The sequence below is a fragment of the Canis lupus genome, chromosome 26, assembly GCF_048164855.1.
Source record: "Canis lupus baileyi chromosome 26, mCanLup2.hap1, whole genome shotgun sequence".
Classification (NCBI taxonomy): Eukaryota; Metazoa; Chordata; class Mammalia; order Carnivora; family Canidae; genus Canis; species Canis lupus.
In genome coordinates this window covers 20,724,035-20,745,377 of record NC_132863.1, presented here as the reverse complement: position 1 = coordinate 20,745,377, position 21,343 = coordinate 20,724,035, and the positions used below count along the sequence as shown (strand labels likewise).

The window sequence follows — 21,343 nt, the reverse complement described above, 5'->3', positions numbered from 1 at the left end:
TAATATCCATGTGAGGCCGGGAGTAAGGTGAGGCTGGTGATGTGGCGATGCTGCACTTGCACAATCCTCCGAGTGAGTAGTGCCTTCAGCTGTGCATCCCAGGGCCTCACCCACCTCACTCTAGTCCTGGCTCCATGCTCACCAATGTGGATCAACACATGGGGAAATGCTGATCCAGCACCTTTCTGTTTACAAGGGACGTAGCTAGAGAAAGCCCTATGCTCGGTGTCCCCCAGCAAGTGCGGTGGTGCTCAGAGACGTTAGTGGAGTGCTCACGGCGGAGTGAGATCCGGCTGCACAGGGGTTCAGAGGGCAGGAAAGGAAGGCTAGGTTTAGAATAGGAGAATGGACTGAGCGGTAGAAGGCCTGGGATACCAGGCTGAAGGGAGAACTACATGAGAGAAGTGATAGAAGCTTCTTTTGACTTCCTAAGCAAGGTTTGGATGGCTGAGCTCTGGATGCAAATGCCAGTGCCACTTTGCTCTGGCTGCCTACCTGCCCCCAGACAGGAGGCCCATGAATGGGTTGCCTGGCCCTCATCATCTGCCCCACCCTTGCTTCATGGCTACCGTGAGAGGTCCCGACAGCCTACAGCCAGGGAGCACGGAAAGGAACGTAAAAACAGGACCCAGAAGGAATCATGGCTGCCACCACCCTCCTGTCACCCTTCTGATCAAAACTTACCAACAACTAGAAGTTCATTCCTCAGATGTTTCTACAGCTGTTCTCTCTCTTGCTTGCTCCAGGTGTTTTCCAAAGGTCACCTCGTTAGTGAGCCTTTCCCAGGAGAGCCTAACTAAAATATCACACACACACATACACACATTTTTTTAAAGATTTTATTTATTTATTCATGATAGACACAGAGAGAGAGGCAGAGACACAGGCAGAGGGAGAAGCAGGCTCCACGCAGGGAGCCGGATGTGGGACTCGATCCGGGTCTCCAGGATCGCCCTGGGCTGAAGGCGAGCGCTAAACCGCTGGGCCACCGGGGCTGCCCAACACACACACTTCTTATCATTGTTTCTGCTTATTGCATCCCTTTATCAACAGCTAGCATCCCAGTCCTTTTGTTTATTTACTGTGTTTGTTGTCTGTCTCCTTCATCAGGACGTAAGGTCCACAAGGATGTGATTTTTCTTCCTTTCTCACTGTCTAGAAGTGAACATCTGGTTTACGGTCAGTGTTCAGACTAGACCTCTCGGGTCACAAAAATTTACTTTTGCAGGGAGGGACTTAGGGTTTCAACCGGATCCAGGCAGACAACATAAATGGATGAGATGGGCAATGTTGAGTCCTGTAAATTTTTTGTAAATAAAGTTTAATTGGAGCACAGTCACATCCACTTGCTTACATATAATCTATGGCTGCTTTCTCACTACAACAGTACAATGGAGTCACTCCAACAGAGATATCTGGTTCGCAAAGCCTAGAATCTTTATTATCCAGCTCTTTCCAGGAAAAAGAAAATTCTCAGCCCCCTGACTCAGAGTGTAGACTCTGGAGTAAGCTTGGATCATCGTGAGAGGTTCCTTAGCTCCCTACACCACAAGTTAATTGCCTATCACATGGAAATAATTGTAGTGCCTCCCTCCTAGGATTGTTATGAGCATTTACTAAATTATTTGCAAAGTGCTTAAAGGAGGGTGCTAATTTCTGTAATAAGGCATATATACGAGTTTATTAAGCCTGGGCCCTGCCCAAGCTGGGGATGGCTGGTACTCATAACAAGACTATGAGGGGGAAAGCATTATCTACACCAGGGCTCAGCTAACTTTTTCTGGAAAGAGCCTGAAGGTAAATATTTTCGGCTTTGGGAATCAAGAGTCAAAATCAAGGATATCATGTAAGTACTTGTATAATAAGAGAAACAGGGATCCCTGGGTGGCACAGCGGTTTGGTGCCTGCCTTTGGCCCAGGGTGTGATCCTGGAGACCTGGGATCAAATCCCACATTGGGCTCCCGGTGCATGGAGCCTGCTTCTCCCTCTGCCTATGTCTCTGCCTCTCTTTCTCTCTGTGTGACTATCATAAATCAATAAAAAAAATTAAAAAAAATAAGAGAAACAAATGGGCACAAAGTTTTTAGTGACAAAATTCAAGATATGATAATAATAGAGTATAATTTTTTGTAAGATACATCCACCATTGAAAAGGATGGAGTACTTTTTATATGATAATATCTCACATAACAGAATCTCAAAGTCATCAAACATCAGTTATACAGCTCAGATTGCCGCCTTTGCTGCCTGGATCCATCATTGTACCAGACATGACATCACATCTCCCACCATAGAAGAAAACTTGCCATAGTACTTAACTACTGCTAAGCCACTGAATTGCTGTGCAGTAGGGCGAGTTAGAATACTCGGCTTCTATTTTTGACAAAAAAAAATGTACAGAAAGGAAAATGATTATGAGTTAAGGATTTTTTTAAGCTTGTGGCTGGAATCCTCTCAACCATCTCAGCAGAAGGCAAACACAGAGACAGAATTCTCCAGGAAAGATCAGTGTGGGTCCCTCTTGTCTAATGGACTGAATTCCCATGACATTTGCGGAAAACCCATCAGGTATTTAAGAATGTCACATGAGCAGTAACACTGCCAGCTTTTGCTGTTATCTTAGGGCTGACCCACCATTGTACTTTGGGAGTAAATAACTTGTTTTCTAGTTTCATGGGTCCACAGACAGGGAAGAATTTTGCCCCAATATCGATCATACCTAGAGTCTTATCAATCTATACGTGATTTAGCTGGTGAGATTTGGGACTTCAGTGCTGATGATATTTAGATGAGATTTTGGACTGTGGGTTGATACTCTAATGAGTTGCAAAACTTTGGGGGATGTAGGAATGACAGTGAATGTATTTTGCTGGTGGGACAAATGTGAATCTTCAAGGACCAGAGAGCATATGGTGATGGGTTGAATAATGGCTCCCAATGATGTTAATATCCTAATCCCTGGAACCTGTGAATGTTATTTTATATAGCAGAAAGGTCTTTGCCAATGTGATTAAGTTAAGGATCTTGAGATGGAGAAATTATCCTGGATTATCCAGGTGAGCCCTAAATGATGAATGTCCTTACAAGAGGGAGGCACAGGGAGATTTGACTACAGAAGGACAGAAAGTGATGTGACCATGGAAGCAGAGAGAGATATGAAGATTCAATGTTGCCAGGCTTGAAGATGAAGAAAGGGGCCGTGAGCCAAGGAGTGCAAGGAATAAAGTTCTAGATGCTGAAAAAAAGCAAGGAAATAGATTCTCCCTCTGAAGGGAGTGCAGCCCTGCCAACACCTTGATTTCAGCCCAGTGAAACATGTCAGACTTTTGGCCTCCAGAACTATAAGAGAACAAATGTGTATTGTTTGAAGTCACCTGTGTGGCAATTTGTTATAGCACCCATTGGAAACTAATACACCATCTAATACATCATGATGCAAGGACAAAATAACCCACATTTAACTGTGACTTCATAACATGTGAAATTCACTTTTCTTGTTTTTACATGACAGACGGCCACTAATAATAATAAAAAATTAATTAATTAAATGTCATAATATGGTGATATGCATGGCACTTAAAAGTGCTAAGCATTGGGATGCCTGGGTGGCTTGGTGGTTGAGTATCTGCCTTTGGCTCAGGGCGTGATCCCGGGGTCCTGGGATCGAGTCCCACATCGGGTTCCCCTTGGGGAGCCTGCTTCTCCCTCTGCCTGTGTCTCTGCCTCTCTCTTTGTGACTCTTATGAATAAATAAATAAAATCTTTTTTTTAAAAATAGTGCTAAGCATTGAGATGGCCACAAATGATCTCTGACACAACAATTCCGTGTCTGCCACTAGAACACCAAAACAACCATAGACCCTATTTAAGTGAATAAGCATGGCTGTGTTCCAGTAATGTTTTACTTACCAACACTGAAGTTTAAATTACCTACTCCAATTGTTATATATCACAGAATATTCTTCTTCTTTTTTTCCCAATCATTTAAATACAGAAAAACCATGCTTCATTTTCAGGCCATGTGAAAACAAGTAGCAAGCCAAATCTGGCCCATGGGCCATTTTTTGCCAATCCTTGCTCAATACTTTACAGAAGAGAAAAATGAAGCTTCTGGTTGCAACATTTTGGAGGGCACTTATAATTTGATGGCCTCATACACATGATTTTTAAAAGATTTTATTTATTTGTTTGTTTGTTTGTTTGTTTGTGAGAGAGCATGAGCAGGAGGAGGGGTAGAGGGAGAAGCAGACTCCCTGCTGAGCTGCGAGCTCAACCTGGGGCTCAATCCCAGGACCTGAGCCGAAGGCAGATGCTTAACAGACTGAGCCTCTCAGACACCCCCACAATATTTTATATAAATTTGTATCTATGCCGTCTAAACAATCTTCTGAGGAAAATACTATTATTATACTTACAATACCATATTCTGCTATATTATTGTTATATTATATTATATAGTTGAGGAAACTAGGGCAGAGAAATGTTCAGTATCTTGGCTGAAGATATGAAACCTCTGCAGCACTGTCTAATAAAATTTTCTATGTGATAAAAAATTCCATATCTACTCTTCAAAAATAGTACCTACTAGTCCCATGACTACTGAGCACTTGAAATGTGAGACTAAAAAACTGAATTTTTTGTTCTATTTAATTTTAATTAATTTTTAAAATTATTATTCTATTTTAATAGCTCCACTGGACAGTACAGCTCTAATGGGGAGAGTCAGGGAACTGATAAAAATAGGCAGAAAGAGAATAAGTAAATTATCCAGGGTGTCCCACAGCTAATAGATGAAGGAGCAAGGTTTTGAACATGAAATTTCAAGCCCTAAAGTCCATTTCTTGACACTGAAAGGACTCACCAAAGCCAAGCAGAGGACCCTAGTCTCTGGGAGGTCAGTCTTCATAATGGTTCTTAGGTATTAGAAGAAAATCAAGATTACTGCTGTGACCTCTCCAGGAGCCTGTCCTAGGAAGTCCAGTCTCCTGAAACTGTAATCTGAAGACAATTGTAGGTATTTTTGAGCGGCCCCATAAGGTTATCTCTTACAGAAGCCTCTAGGGAACTCTTTCCATGCCCTGGGGACCCAGAGGGAGCTCCATGTCGATTTTACAGCCATATGGTAGGCAATTTTCTCCCATGAGAGTATAGTAGAAATTCCATTTTCATCCTGCTGAAAAAGGTGTCAGACACAGGAGACCAATGTAGTCTGAGTTCTCAGGTGCCAAGGACATGATGCTGATGAGCCTGGGCATTGACCCGGCTATAAGATACAGCCAAATGGCAGCCCCTTATGGGGCATTTTTATGTGCAGTTCCTATGGAGCAGAGCTCTGGTTCTTCCAGGAAAGCAGTGGGAGGTGGCAGCTTTGGATTCACAGGGGCGTGGGCCACAGGTGTTTGTGCCACATGAGTTGCGTACTGTGCTGTCATGTGTTCTCTCCTCTTTACAGTGGGAAAAACAGAATGTATGATGTCATCCAAGAGACGATTGAAAACGATTTTCCAACCTTCCTGGGCAAGATCTTTGCTTTCCTTGCCAACCCTGGCCTGATCATCCCCGCCATCCTGCTGATGTTGTAAGTTAGTGAGGGCCCACGGCTCTGCGTCGTGGCAACCTCCCCTTACACCTGAGCCTTCCCTGGCAGATCTTTCTTTCCCCACTCTCTTAATTAATCTACATTTCTTAGAAACAGATCTGGAGACAAAGATTCAAATGCAGATAGTTAATTGGGGAGGGAGAGAGGGCAGTGAGATGGGGGAGGAACAAGAAGGTCATGACCACTGGGATGACTTTAATCCTGCTGGGAAACTCTGGGAATCGGTGTGCCTCAGAGTTATCCTGTTCAAGGGTGGGGGACTGGGCATTTGTAGACCGGCGCCCAGGGCTCACTGGTTGGGTAGGACTGGGAAACATAAAAGGAGAGAGAGGTTGGTTTATTGCAGTTTGGGTCAGCTACCTTCGTGGGTAGAATGGTTTCTGCACGAGTTGGAAGGGAAGCTCCAGGCCAGAAGGAAAGGAACTGGCAGCTTTAAGTCTTACAGGGAGCACACCGAAAGCGGGATCCAAGGAATATGGATGGGCACTGCCAGTATCTGCAACACTCTCCTAAACGCTCACTAGAAATGTTAAAGACCTCTGGGCACTGGGTCTCTACGAAAACAGAGGGGCTGGTTCAGCCTGTCCTTGGGTGTGCTAGGTGCATTTGGTTCGTTCACCACTCTCCCTCCCACCAAAGACTGAAAAACCCTGGAGGATGGTTGGGTGGGTTTCATGATCTCTGTATTGCCAACACCAGCCCCAGGCCTAGAGCAGAGGAGGGAAACAACAGATGTTCAAGGAAGGAACAGGGGAAGAAAGAAAAGAAGGTGGGAAGCGAGAGTCCTGAATTGGAATTACCACCAACGAAAATGTACTAATGAAAATATGAGGTTGTTTTTCTTTTTTTAAGATTTTATTTATTTATTCATGAGAGACACAGAGAGCGGCAGAGAAACAGGCAGTGGGAGAAGCAGGCTCCATGCAGGAAGCCTGATGCAGGACTTGATCCCAGGACCCTGGGATCACACCCTGAGCCGAAGGCAGATGTTCAACCATTGAGCCACCCAGGTGCCCTGAGGGTGTCTTTCTTTATAAAATCCTGTTTTGGCATGCTTTTTTAAATTGGGAAATATTCCTAACATACAGAAAAGTACAGACAACTGTGAATGCAATCACAAGAGTAAACAAATGTTGATATTCTGCATTATGTGCTTCAGATCTGTCTTTTTCCAAGTAACAAATGTTAGGCATACATTTCAAGTGCCCTCCCAATCCTGCTGTCTTCCTTCCTCTCTAAAGGTAACCACTGTTAGAATTCATCGTAATCATTTCCACCCATAGTTTGGTGTTTTCGTCATGTGCATGTGCACTATCCTTCTCTGGGCTTTACGTGCACTCTACATAGCTTTCCTCACTCAACACTGTGTTTGGGGAATTTATCCATGTGGATACATGAGCCCACACTTTAACAGCTCTAGTCTGCTCTGCAGTATGATTAAATCACAGTTTATCCAGGGAGTGGGATGCACATAGCACAGAGCCTGACCAGAGCAGTTACCCAGGATGCATAATCAGCTTCTTCTGCTTTCAAGAACCCCTGCCACTCCCTACGTCTCAGATTTCCAAGAAAGACGACTCTTTTAGCCAACCTTTACTGAGCACTCTGAGAGCTAGAAATGTGTGTGTCATTTCCACATTTAATAAGATAGAAAGCAAGGTGCCCAGGACCTTCTCTAAATTAAGAAGGGAACTTAGGATAGTAGTAGGATATCTCTTTACCCTGCCCAGAGGCAACCTACTCCAGGAAGCCTGCTTTGATTCCTCCAGAAGGAGTCCAGCTCTTGTCATTTTCCAAGACTGCAGGATCACAGGAGGCTCCCTTTTCTCTTGCAGCCTGGCCATCTACTACCTGAACTCGGTTTCCAAAAGCCTTTCCCGAGCTAATGCCCAGCTGAGAAAGAAAATCCAAGCGGTGAGTCTGTCGGAAGCTTTTGTTCAAAAAGATGTCATGTTTTTGGTTTTTGCTAATTTGCTCTGTGAGTCCAGTTATATTATCTAAATGGCTTCCTTCTAAACCAGATCCCAAACCATCTGTATTATAGGAAGCCTTATAAGACTAAATGACATGCATTTATATTCTGAGGCTATTGGGGGCACACAATAATGATGACTTCAATTTGGAGAGGTTGCCAAAGAACAGGAGAAATTCAATGGACTCAAGCAATGTTCATACATAGTAAAGCCAGTATCCCCAATAATACCTATAGGTTAAAACTAATACTAAAATACTAGAGAAAATAATGTCAGAATGACACAGAGCTGTGCCCATGGTGTAAGGGTCTCTTGAGCCCCCGCCCCACGCAGGCAGCCTCTCTCCACACCACCTGACTTCTGACAGCTCTCTTCTGTTCTCCCAGCGCCCACCAGCCTCCTTCATGCGGTAAAGGGCAGACCCCACCCCGCTCTAAACCCTGTCCTCCTTGCTCTTCACTCCCTCCCCCTGAACTAATCTCATTTGCCTCACAGCCAGCTCTCCATCTACATCCTCCTCTGCTAATCTCACCATCCTCCTGCCCAGATACAGAAAACCTTGAAAGGCAGGACTGGCATGGTTTCTGTCCTCCCCTGGCCAGATGCTCCTTCAAATGTTGTGCGAATCTGAGTCTCAAGCTGCCCTCTCTAACCATTGACAGTGTGGACCAAGAACTGGCCATGTGGGGATCCCTGGGTGGCTCAGTGGTTTAGCGCCTGGCCTTGGCCTGGGGCATGATCCTGGAGTCCCGGGATCGAGTTGGGATCGAGTCCCACGTCGAGATCCCTGTGTGGAGCCTGCTTCTCCCTCTGCCTGTGTCTCTGCCTCTCTCTCCTCTGTGTGTGTGTGTGTCTCTCTCTCATGAATAAATAAAATCTTTAAAAAAAAAAAAAAAAAAGAACTGGCCATGTAAGGTAGTGACCAAGAACCAAAGACAGAGTTCTTGTACCCTAGATCTCACCATCCAGGGCTCTGAGCCTCAAACACCCATTCCCCTGAGAACCATTCATCCTTTTCCTGCAGCTCCGCGAAGTTGAGAAGAGCCACAAATCTGTCACGGGCAGAACTACAGGCAGAGATTCAGAGGACACAGCTCAAGGCACCTCCCAAAATGCTATCCAGCTCCCACTCACCAAAGAAGGTAAATACTATTTCATGATGATTACTTTTTACAAGCCCACATGGAAAGGTGGAAAGAGCATATGCTGAGAAATCAGGTGGGGCTGGGATGAAGTCAGAATTCTGACAATTAGCTGTGTGAAGTTAGGCACATTAAGCTAAGAATCAGTCATAGGTCCTACCTCATGGGGAGGGAAGAATGAGGCAGGATTATGCAAGAGGTGAGCTTCAGGGTCCTGGCACAGGGAGAGAACCCATGACTCTGAACTGGGAGGAATATCTGTGAAACAGGGGAGCACCACCACTTCTCCCACGAGGCCATCTCCCTCACCTCTACCCACCAAATCTCTCGCTGCGTTGTCTATGGTGACTCTGGACATTGGCCACAATTCAGCCTTCTTTTCTGAAATGATTTCATCTTCTTCGCTTTCTCTCCTGAGTCTGACAGTCCCCTGTTATATCTTCTTTATATCTATTTAACCTAATATAGGAGCGCTGCTGGTGTCCTCACCCAGATGCCTCTGGGATGCTCGGAGGGGTTGGCTGACATGGGTCACAGCCACCTGAGGATGGAGGAAGCATTTGTTCTGTGTCATTTTGAATGTTTTCTTCAGGAGGAGAAATAGATTTGAATCTGGCAGCTGCTACTTCTAACAGAACCAGTTTGTATTCTCTTTTAAAAAAGAGAAACACTGGAGTATCTGGAATAAAAGGATGAGAAGTGGCCACATATGTTCCAAAGAAAGTGTCACAGGGTGGGTCACCTGGGTGGCTCAGTGGTTGAGCGTCTGCCTTTGGCTCAGGTCATGATCCCGGGGTCCTAAGATCAAGTCCCCACAGGGAGCCTGTTTCTCCCTCTGCCTATGTCTCTGCCTCTCTCTGTATGTCTCTTATTAATACATCAATAAAATCTTTAAGAAAAAGAAAAGGGAAGTGTCACAGGCTTCAAAGGGGAGTGATCACAGACCCTCTCCACCTTGAAAGAGGAAACGTTGAATCAAAACAGACCATCTCTGAGGTGACCCCGTGTTTTAAAGGTTGGCCCTATTGTAAAATTAAACCACATCGATTTGCTGTGATTTTGACCTCTGATGCAGGAAATGAACAAGACACACAAGAAATGGCCGATAGTTCAGGAGTTTGAATTTTTAGTGCAGAAATTGTATTATTTATTTGATGCCTTTATGACATATAGGCAAGACCACACACACTCACACACACAAAGCACACAGAAATAGATAATTTAGCTGTATGGCAGCATTTCCCTGCAAGATGAACATCCTCCATTGGCTTATTTTTAATTCTTGAGGTCCAAAAGTGGCAGAAATGGCTGTGAAAGCAGGCCAGAAGGACAAAGGGACACGGTGTGCAGCCCTGGCAAATGCCGTGTTGGTATTGGAATACTTGTCAGTGTCAGTATTGCTCCTGGAATAGTAACAAATGACTAGTGAATCGTTAGTAGCAAGAAAACAAGTGGATGTCGCAAAAAGAGGACAAGGAGTCTGTGTCAAAATAAGACCTGTCCCTAGTGAGTCTCCCAAAATATATGGAACACATTTCGAAGCCACAGACGTTTTGTTGGTCAAACTGGCTGGCGGCCCGTTGATGCCCTCCAAGACTGGCTCAGGGATAAAATGCAGAAGAGCCGCTGGCTGGCAGCTTACCGTGAGGCTGAAGAAAATATTTGAAATCGGGATCCCTGGGTGGCTCAGCGATTGGGTGCCTGCCTTCGGCCCAGGGCGTGGAGCCTGCTTCTCCCTCTGCCTGTGTCTCTGCCTCTCTCTCTCTCTCTCAATGTCTCTGCATTTCATGAATAAATAAGTTAAAAAAAAAAAAAAGAAAAAAAATATTTGAAATCACCTAATTTTCCCACATAGGGCAGGAAATGGAGTGAATGCAATGTTTGTTGTAGTATCACCAACAAAAATGAGAAAAGGGAATGGACGTATTTGGACACCAACAGACTTAAGTAGGGAAGGAAAAAAAAGTAGGTGCACAAAATGTTTTCTGTGAGAAACCAGGGGACTGGGATCCCTGGGTGGCTCAGCAGTTTAGGGCCTGCCTTCGGCCCAGGGCGTGATCCTGGAGATCCGGGATCGAGTCCCTCATCTGGCTCCCTGCACGGAGCCTGCTCCTCCCTCTGCCTGTGTCTCTGCCTCTCTCTCTCTGTGTCACTCATGAATAAACGAATAAAATCTTAAAAAAAAAAAAAAAAGAGAGAGAGAGAGAGACACCAGGGGACTTACCCTGGTTTGACAGTGGTCATCTCGTGTCCATACAGTCCCCATGTGCCTGTCCCTCTGACCCACCCCATCCCCGCCCAGCTCGACTCCCTGCTGCTTTAAAGTTTGCCCTTCCCCAAATTCAAGTTTTTAGTACAGATCTAAAGCACTTTGAGTTTTCTACTGCTTAACTCAGCACTGCAGCGTTTGATTTTTTTAAAAAAGTAGTGTGACCTGGAGTGCCTAGGTGACTCAGTCAGCTGAGCATCTGCCTTTGGCTCAGGTCATGATCCTGAGGTCCTAAGATCCAATCCTGCATGGGGCTCTATGCTCTATGCTACTGCTTCCCCCTCTTCTTCTGCCCCTCTCCCCTGCTTGTGCTCTCTCTTTCTCTCTCTCAAATAAATAAATAATTTTTTTTAAAAAATTAGTGTGATCTGAACACATCAGTGGGAGTAGGCCATGGGAGAGAGCCTAGGAAGACAGCCAGCATTTCATCTGAAAAACTCCAATGGCCTCCATGGCTGCCCTCACTTAGCTTCTCTTCTTGAAGTGGTCGCTAGAATGATACCAGTTACTGTAACAAACAGGCCCAAACAACTAATGACTCAAACACAATGAAGGTTTACTTCTCCCTCAACCTAAAGTCTATATTGGGTGTTTCCACTTGACAGTCACTTCCTTCCCTGGTGACGCCGCAGGGACACAGGCTCCTTCCACCCTGTGCCTCCGCCTGCTCCAGGACTGGTCTGAGGGGAAGAGCCCAGAGGACACACGTGGAAGTGGGCACATCAGTCACATGCCACATTCACCCCTCATGGAAACCTAGTCCATTTCTGTGTCTCAGGAACTGGGTTTGGTAAGGAGCAAGTCAGTAATCACCCTGAGGTCAGAGTTAGGGGAAGGGAAGGAAACTATTAACGAAAGCCCTAGAAGTTAGATGTGATTCCGTGTAGATTACATGGCCCCTTCCAGCATCATATATGACCCTGGAAGCCATCTAGGAGACTCGTACTGTTGTCCCAACTTTAATACTCCAGAAAGCCAGGCTCGCAGAGTCCAGTTTAAGGGCAGCATTCTAAAATCTAGCTCTCCAGCCAGTAGAGTATGTTCCTCCAGCAGATGTGTTTAGGCCTGAGGACCATCTAACCATTCTCACATTTCCACATGGGACTGGAATCCACACACCAAGTGGGCCGGCTCCGGAGGGCTCCAGTTCCATACTAGGCAACCTAGACAAGTTCTCCCGCATCCTCATTCTTATCTTGCTTCCTTTTCCAGGGATGACGCCTCACTCTGCCAGCCAAACCCAGACCCCAGACAAGAAGGCCGAGGATCCTGGGACCTTTGGTTCTGCCAGTGGGACCACGCTGCCTGCCTCCCAGGGCCTGTCTGTAGCTCGGCCTACTGGCTTCAGACCAGATTCTGGCCACGCTCGGCCTCAGACTCATCCTTGGAGGTCAGCCTCTGGAAAGAGTGCTCAGAGATCTCCCCACTGACAGCTGGGACTCACACAAACACCATCCTGGGGCTGATCCTTCGGCCCCACCAGATCATACACCCAAAACAATATTCTCTCTTCTCTCTTCCTCTCTTTTCTCCCACACATGCATATTCTCTCTCTTCTCATTGAATGCGAAAAGTTTGATTACTTAGTCTCAGGCACTTGTTGGCTACCACAACATTCAGACAATGGTTTCATCCACTCTTTAGGGGGGCTGAGTCTCCCCACTCCCTATACACTGCCCTCTTCCCAGTACCTTGGTTCAGGCAGCTCTGGACCTTGGACTCACCATGGTTCCCTCAGCTCCAGACTTTGGGAGGAAGGAGAAGGCCATGACCACCACCATAGACTTTTCTCATGGCACCCATTCAGGACACTGGTTTCTGTTCATCTTATTAACTGGGAAGAAGATACAGAGGAGTCCACGTTCCTAACTATGGCCTCTATCCAAAGGAGATGAAGTAGTTTAAATAAAAGGTAGAAGAAGCCACTGAAAATAAAGGTAGTGAACCAAAGTCCAGCCATTGTGAGTAGGAAGATGATTATCCCCCGGAACCCAGCCTGAGGGGAGCTGATGCCATTAAGCAGCAAAAAAACGCACTGGTGTCTTCTAGCAGCAAGGCAAGGAGCAAGTGTTTCTTCTAATTGAAGACAATTTAGATTGCTCAGGGCAGAAAAATCCTTCTCAAATACCAGATCAAAAAGGAATTTAATAGTCTGCTTCTTGTGTAAGGAATGTTGAAGACGATTTCTCTGAGGGGTTTGCAAAGGGTGCAATGCAGAGCCTTGTCTCCAGCAATTCTATGTTCAACTAGTGTCATGGCATGGGTCGATGCAGAACGTCTCCTGGGGGGCAAAAGCCAGGGAGGCCAGACATTGCGAGGGCCTTGGCTATAAGGACAAAGGCTCAGCAGTGTGTGAGTCACTGTCTAGGACTCTGACGGTGCAGGTGTCCTATAGGTGGTGTCCTCCTCTCCTCTGCCCCGTGTTCCCAGATTCCAGGGAGCATATAACTTTAGAATCATCTCGTGCCATGTCTCTGAGTGTCCTAAAGGGAGTCTTCTCCCCCATCCACCTCCCAACCATGGCCCCTGGGGTTCTCAGGAAAATCCCCTACACCCTGAAAGTCAGACAAAGTCCTGGTGGGGAGATGGATATTTTATAGAAATTTCATAAGCTATGAATTAAAATAATTCCCAGGTTCCCCTTCAATTCCTTCCCCTTCTCACCCCAGCACCAGCACTTCACACATGACTTAGAATGGATTGGGAATGGGAACACGTGACCAGGAGAAACAGACCGGTTCTTTTGCCCCCTGTCCATCTCCAGGCGAGGCTAAAGAAAATGCTGCAGGTGCCTCCTGTGCGTGGAACTCAGGTCTGACCCCCAATACAGAACTCTTGTGGGTCATGTCTTCTTCTGGGAGGACACACCTTGGCCCTGAGCTTACCTGCCTGATGCCCTGACATGGGGATCCAGATAACCTATCCAACCAAGAGGCCCAAAAATGGTCACCATGTGACATGTGGCCTTCAAGACCACCTGCCTGGGTAATGCCAGTCCCTGGGGTGGGGAACAAGAGAGGCCTGAGTCATCAGCCTCCTTGTGATCACTATCAGCCTTCTGATGGCTACCAAAATGCCTCAACACCCACCATAGACACAAACACATTATCCTGTTCTGTTGATGCACAATTTTATGTGAGGGAATGTCTTTGTTGTCTATTTCTGCACAACAGATTATTCTCAAAATTTAACAGCTTAAAGAAATAAACACTGAGGAGCGCCTGGGTGGCTCAGTGGTTCAGTGACTGCCTTCAGCTCAGGGGATGATCCCAGGAGCCTGGGATCAAGCCCCATGCATCAGGCTCCCTGCTCAGTGGGGAGCCTGCTTCTCCCTCTCTGCCTGCTGCTCCCCCTGCTTGTGCTCTCTCACTCTGTCAAATAAATAAATAAATAAAATGAAAGAAAGAGAGAGAGAGGAGAGAGAGAGGAAGGAAAGAGAAAGAAAGAAAGAAAGAAAGAAAGAAAGAAAGAAAGAAAGAAAGAAAGAAAGAAAAAGAAAGAAAAAGAGGGGGGGGAGGGAGGGAGGGAGGGAGGAAAGAAAGAAGAAAAGAAAAGAAAAGAAAAGAAAAGAAAAGAAAAGAAAAGAAAAGAAAAGAAAAGAAAGAAAAGAAAAGAAAAGAAAAAAGAAAGGAAAAGAAAAGAAAAAAGAAAGGAAAAGAAAAGAAAAGAAAAGAAGAAAAGAAAAGAAAGAAAAGAAAAGAAAAGATTATCTCACACAGTTTCTGTGGGCCAACAATTTGGTAGTGGCTTTGCTGGTTCTCGGTATTGCTCTAGATCTCAGGTGGGGCTACAGGCACTGGAGGATTAGACTGGGACTAAAAGATCTGTTTTCAAGATGATTCATACATATTGCTATTGGCGGGAGGCTTCATTCCTTGCTGGCTATTAACAGAAGACTTTGAGTACTCCCCACATGGACCTCTCCATAGGGCTGCGGGGGTGTCCTCACAACTCAGCACTTGGTCTCCCCCACAGCAAGTGATGAGAGAGACAGAGAGAGAGAGAGAGAAAGAGAGAGAGAACACAAAGGGAAAGCCACATACCTTTTATTACCTAGTCTCAGAAGTTACACCATCAATCTTACCACTTTCTATCCACTAGAACTCAGTCACTAAGTCTAGCTCACACTCACAGGAAGGAGAACTAGGCTCCATCTCTTGAAGGGGGTTATCAAGGAATTTGTGGACATATTTTAACAGGACATTTCCCAATTCAAATAGTTGTGAGAACTCTCTCAAGACAACTCTAAAGATTTTTCAAGAAACGTCCATCGGAGAATTAGTTTATGGTGGCTCCCAGGACCCTTATGCAACAGAAAACTTCCAGTGAACCAGAGAGACAGGTAGAGGAAGAACGCATGGATAAGAGGGGAAGGGTGTTGCTGTGGTGTGGCTTTAGAGCTGGGACATGTTATTAGAAAGCAGTCCCATCATATCTGCATTCTTGGGTTTGACCCACCAGCTCATGCCACCTCACCACTTAGCTATTCAGCCTATCCAGGAGCCATCAGGCATGAGGATCACACTTTCTTCTTTTCTCTCTCCTGCCTTCCTTTTCTCTCCCTCCCTCTCTCTCTCTCTCCTTCTTTCTTTCCTCAGCTCACCTAAAAGTGATTTGAAATAGAAAGTCTATTTAACAATTTATCCAGAGAACTACCCAATGTCTTTACTGATATTACCCTAGTTTGTGCATTTCTCATTGGGAGAAAATGATACAGACCCTGGATTTTCTCTGTCAAAGGCTATTTTTGCAGTCAGATCTTTCCGTTTGTAATAATCAACACACTCAATGTCCATAAAGAACTCCACTGTTGGGGTGCCTGGGTGGCTCAGTGGTTGAATGTCTGCCTTCAGCTCAAATCATGATCCCCAGGGTCTTGGAATCGAGTCCTGCATCAGGCTCCTTGCAACGAGCTTGCTTCTTCCTCTGCCTATGTCTCTCCTCTGTGTGTGTGTATCTCATGAATAAATAAATAAAATCTTTTTTTTTTTTTTCTTATGATAGTCACAGAGAGAGAGAGAGAGGCAGAGGGAGAAGCAGGCTCCATGCACCGGGAGCCTGACGTGGGATTCGATCCCGGGTCTCCAGGATCGCGCCCTGGGCCAAAGGCAGGCGCCAAACCGCTGCGCCACCCAGGGATCCCAATAAATAAAATCTTAAAAAAAAAAAAAGAACTCCACTGTACACAGACTCAGATAAGTAGGAACACAACTTTGGTGAGGATCAAGGGCGACTTGCATACTCCTTCACCTGACTTGCATACTCACAGAAACTGGGGAGTGATGCACTAGCCAGTAGGGAGAGCTAGGCCAGGTAAGCACAGGGTCCACCATGCTGGTGACCCTCAACCCAGTAAACTCTGTAGAGCTCCACCCAAAGCTGGGACATCAGAGTTCCTGTAAGGGATAATAGGAAACAAACCCACATTGCAGAAAGGGACATTTGTCTCTTTGGATCTTGGCAGAAAGTGGGGAGAAAAAATCTCCCCTGAGAATTTATATCCACCAGGCAACCCTCACACAGAGGACCTAAATTCCCACACCAATTGTGCATTCCAGAAATCTCAAATGGAAAATTTTAATTTAAAGTAATCTTCGGTTAATAGTACCTCCAAGAAAGAGGAGGAAGAAAGCAAAGCAACAAAAAACAACACAATGAATAGAAAGTGTGTGAGATGATAGAAAAAGAATATAGTAGGGGGTACCTGGGCAGCTCAGTGGCTGAGCATCTGTCTTCGGCTCAGATCATGATCCCAGGGTTCTGGGATCAAGTGCCACATTGAGTCCCACACTGAGTCCCACATTGGGCTCCCTGCTCAGCGAAAAGTCTGCTTGTACCTCTGCTCCCCACCCCAACTTGTATTCTTGCTCACACCCTAACTCTTTCTCTATCATAAATAAATAAATAATCTTTTAAAAAAATAATGTATCAGGAATCAAAATAAATGCAAATGGACTAAGCCTTGCAGATAGAAGACAGAGATTGTCAGATGAATATTTTATAATCCCAAGTGCTGTTTCCAGGATAGCTTTAGAACCTAAGGATAGAGTCCCTTAGGGCTCTTTTTGTTCCTTGGGAAGAAAACCAAAATACAATCTTCAAGGGCAAAGGCAGCAGGTGTGTGAGTGCCATCCAATTTTGTAAGTTTGGCTTGTTTTTGAGTGTTGAGGATTGCTAATTCTAAACAGCTCTCTACAGCATTGTGCCAGATAATTTATTCTTCAATGCAGTATTAGTTTGGAAAACATGAATAAAGTCCCAAGATCATGGATGGGGCAGATGAGGGATATAGAGCATACAGACATCTCTATCACTGAACCATGTCTGCAAAATGAGCCATACAAACCTCACCTCCAAATTCTGTTATGAAGGTTCTACAAGTTGACACATGTAAGACTAAGCAAGCACCATGCTATTCGCTCATAAATAACAGATATGATCACAGGCATAGGTAAGATCAAACATCCCTCAGGCTCAGATTCCGAACTCAAACGGCACTGGCTGAACAAAATGTTTACCCTATAATCCTAATTACTGTGGGCTTCACAAACTGCAACCAAAATGACAAGTAATGCTGAGCTCGAGGATCTTCCTTGGATGCTTTTTATTCTTCTGAGTCTGTGGAAATAAATATTGCATATATGTGTAACTTGTTACCAAAGGCTGTTGCAAGGGTTCTTTCCACGATTGAGAAGAGGGCCAAGGAATTCCTGGAAGTCTTTCAAATTCCACAGGAGGCATTTCCATTCTAGAAATGAGTGTACAGTGCCGCCATCTTGTGGTTGTTTCACACAATTTCCTTTCACGAAGCTCTCCCAACTACTCAGAACTTAAAAAATCCATTCAAATTCCATAGTTCCCCTTTAGTGTTGCCAGCAGTAAAAACTCTCGGTTAATTTAAAGCAAAATGACACAGTGAGCCCCAGGCTGGGCCACATAAAAAAGGAGTAGGTGCTATAGAGTTTGATCCTTCCCGGTGAATGCACAGTTTAGCTTCACAAAGAAAGGAATGGCCCCAGGTGCCACATGGCTTTCAAGCTTGAACCTGGAACATGCCCAGGGAAACCCACAACTCCCTTTCCGACCTGCTGCCCCTGCAGGACACTTTCTCAGCTGGAACTTTCGGAGGAAACCTGTCTTGCATATCTCTTACAAACTCATCTCCAATCGGGACGCCTAGGTGGCTCAGCGGTTCAACGCCTGCGTTTGGCCCAGAGAGTGATCCTGGAGTCCCCGGATATAGTCATATAGTCATAGTCGCATCCGGCTCCCAGCAGGGAGCCTGCTTCTCCCTCTGCCTGTGTCTCTGGCTTTCTGTCCATGTCTCTCATGGATGAATAAAAATAAAAAAATAAAAACTCATCTCCAATCAAACTTTGCACAATGGAGAGAATAACACTCTCATCTGACCCAAGCCACTCATCCTGGCTTTCATTCAAGGCTTCTTAGGTTCTAGATCTTACATATTAGATTCTTCAGTCTTGTGTCCAACTACTGACCTGGATGAATCTTACACTTCTAGAAGTTCCTTCTTTCGTTGCTGGCTTTTGCTTCCACGCTCGTTCTATCCTATATTTCTAAATGACCTACACATTCTTCTGTGACTACCTAGAACCCCTTCTAACTGTGATGTCTTCCGCAGGAACACTGGCCCAAGTGGTCTTCCGGGCAGCCTCCCACACTACTTCACCTCAGCACTCGACTACGTTCAGTCTCCCAGGATTAGAAAGTCCCTGAAGTCAGAGGTCACTGGTTAGTATCATCATTGTGCATATTACTCTCCCAAAGCTCTGAATTGCTGACTCAACTTGCTTCAGACCTCTGCTCGATGTTGCCTCTTCACTGAGGAGGGCCTGTGTAAATCCATCATCAGTACTTGATGCGCTACCTATTATTTGATTTTTTTATCTCCTCCTAGAACATGAACTCTGTGATGGCAGTCACTTGGTTTTTTTACTACTGTATCCCCAGCACCTAGAAAGATACCTAGCATGTTACAGGCATACAAAAACCCTTCTTTTTTTTTTTTTAACAAATGGAAGAATTAATTGATTCTGTAGCTTCTTGACTACCCCGATTCCTCACCCTGACACCTGAACATCCTTTCTCCCCTTCCATAAAGGATGTTGATCACAGAGTGTCCAAGGTGCTTGCTGGTTTAAAACTTACCTATGATCTCAGGGGCCCAAAGAAGACTAGCTGAATTCAGTTGTTTAGTTTGGGTTCCAGGAAGATGAGTGGATGTAGCATTGGGCTCATTTCTCTGCTCCTTCCTCCCAGCACCTGCCACCACTCCATCTTCACATCTGTGAGGTGTTTGCAGACTAAAAAGAGTGCCCTGGGCCTAATGCACATATAATGATGCCAGTTGTCAGGGCCACACCAGCACCTATAAGACTGAGCTGTAATGATATAATCAGGGCAGTAAATCTGAGATTAGGAAGATCACCAGCTTGGGGCACCCCAAACTTTTTCATCAATAGCCTCTTGCCTCCTTATCCAAAAGGTCCTTCACAGTGCAAAATTGGACGCTACCAGGCAGTGATGGGTGGCCGAGGCTTTTCAAAGAAAAGGAGAAGGAAATAAGGCTAGAAAGCAGCAATAGGAAGCAAGGAGGACATCAACCTTTATCACCAATCCAAATAACGTGTGGGTCATAACAACATTCATAACAGAAACCAGAATAAATGTGGAATTGAATTAAAATGAAAATACTGGGCAGCTCCGGTAGCGCAGCGGTTTAGTGCCACCTGCAGTCCAGGGCGTGATCCTGGAGACCCTGGATCAAGTCCCACGTCAGGCTCTCTGCATGGTGCCTGTTTCTCCCTCTGCCTGTGTCTCTGCCTCCTTCTCTCTCTCTCTCTCTCTCTCTCTTTATGTGTGTCTCTATGAATAAATAAATAAAGTCTTTAAAAAAAATGAAAATACTGTGGGTGCCCAGGTGGCTCAGCTGGTTAAACATCTGCCTTCGGGTCAGGTCATGATCCCAGTGTCCTGGGATCAAGTCCTGCATTGGGTTCCCTGCTCAGCGGGGAGCCTGCTTCTCCCTCTGCCTCTCTCTGTCTCTCACGAATAAGTAAATAAAATTTCAAAAAAAATGAAAATATTGCATACTGAATTTTGCAGACTACAACTAAAGCAGTACTTTGAAGGCAATGCATATTTAAGAAGAAAAGTTTAAATTAATGAGCCAAATGAGGTACCAATAATTGGCAAACTTGTAGGCTTTCCAGGTTCCAGCAGTGTTTAATCAGGGTGACTGACAATGAACTGTCCATCTACTACAACTGGCAGTTGAAAAATGGAATGCATAACTCTTTTTACATGGTAAAACTAAACTGTGCTATAGGTGATCTGTCTGCATGGATAAGTTAGGGGCTGAAGTGATAGGATTAAATGATGGCAGTGGAGTGTATAAAAAAAATGGGTTTCCTGGGGATCCCTGGGTAGCTCAGCAGTTTAGCACTGCCTTCTGCCCAGGGCCTGATCCTGGAGTCCTGGGATCGAGTCCCACATCGGGCTCCCTGCATGGAGCCTGCTTCTCCCTCTTCCTGTGTCTCTGCCCCTCTCTCTCTGTCTATCATAAATAAATAAATCTTTTTTAAAAAATAGGTTTCCTGTAGATTCTACAGGAAAGGCAATGGGAGAAGTGGGACTAAGAACAGGTGCAAGAGAATTGTGCTCTTTATCATTTGTCATTGTGCTATTTATCATAAAGGGACAAAAAAAGAAGACAAAAGACCACTAGTATTTGTTGAGTTCCTAGTACATACCAGGAGTAGGCCCCTAGGAGACATTCAATGTTTGTTGAAGGGATAAATGAATCCTCAATCTTCATTCTGCAGAAGAAATGAGAGCTCAGTAAGGTGAGTGATTAACTGAAGTCACATTGTAAGTAGTAGAACTGAGGTCTGGATCCAGGTTTACTGACTGATTCATATTGCTGCTTAAAAATTATCCCAAAATTTAGTGGCTTAAAACGACGATATATTATTTCTCACAATTCTGTGGGTAGGTGGGGCTCAACTAGGTAGTTCTTCTACTGGTCTTGTTTGGGGCTACTCATGTGGCTGCAGTCAGATGGTGGCTGGGGGCTGGAACACACAAAATGGCTTTACCTACATGTCTACTTTTTTGATAAGGACAGTTGGAGGGCTGGGCTCAGTTGAGCAGCTGGGAAAGCTGGACAGGTCCCTGAAGTATCAGGGCCTTTCCTTCTCTATGCGGTCTGTCCAGCAGAGCAATTGAATTTCTCATAAGGTAACTCAAGGTTCCCAGGAATGCAAAAGGCTGCAGCTTGGCATGGGCATGGAATCACTTCTGCCACATTCTATTGGCTAGAATGACTCACAGACCCAG

General features: G+C 45.2%; 1 protein-coding gene across 1 annotated transcript in view; it reads left to right on the top strand.

The window, feature by feature from the left end:
- TMC2 (transmembrane channel like 2) overlaps positions 1–14,405 on the top strand; it is a 66,184-nt gene extending 51,779 nt beyond the window's left edge. Inside the window, exons 16-19 of the mRNA XM_072801866.1 lie at positions 5,454–5,579; positions 7,436–7,514; positions 8,598–8,715; positions 12,197–14,405. Coding sequence (XP_072657967.1) covers positions 5,454–5,579; positions 7,436–7,514; positions 8,598–8,715; positions 12,197–12,414 — 541 coding nt within the window. The 3' untranslated portion in view covers positions 12,415–14,405. The remainder of the gene's footprint in view (positions 1–5,453; positions 5,580–7,435; positions 7,515–8,597; positions 8,716–12,196) is intronic.
- Positions 14,406–21,343: the final 6,938 nt, after the last annotated feature.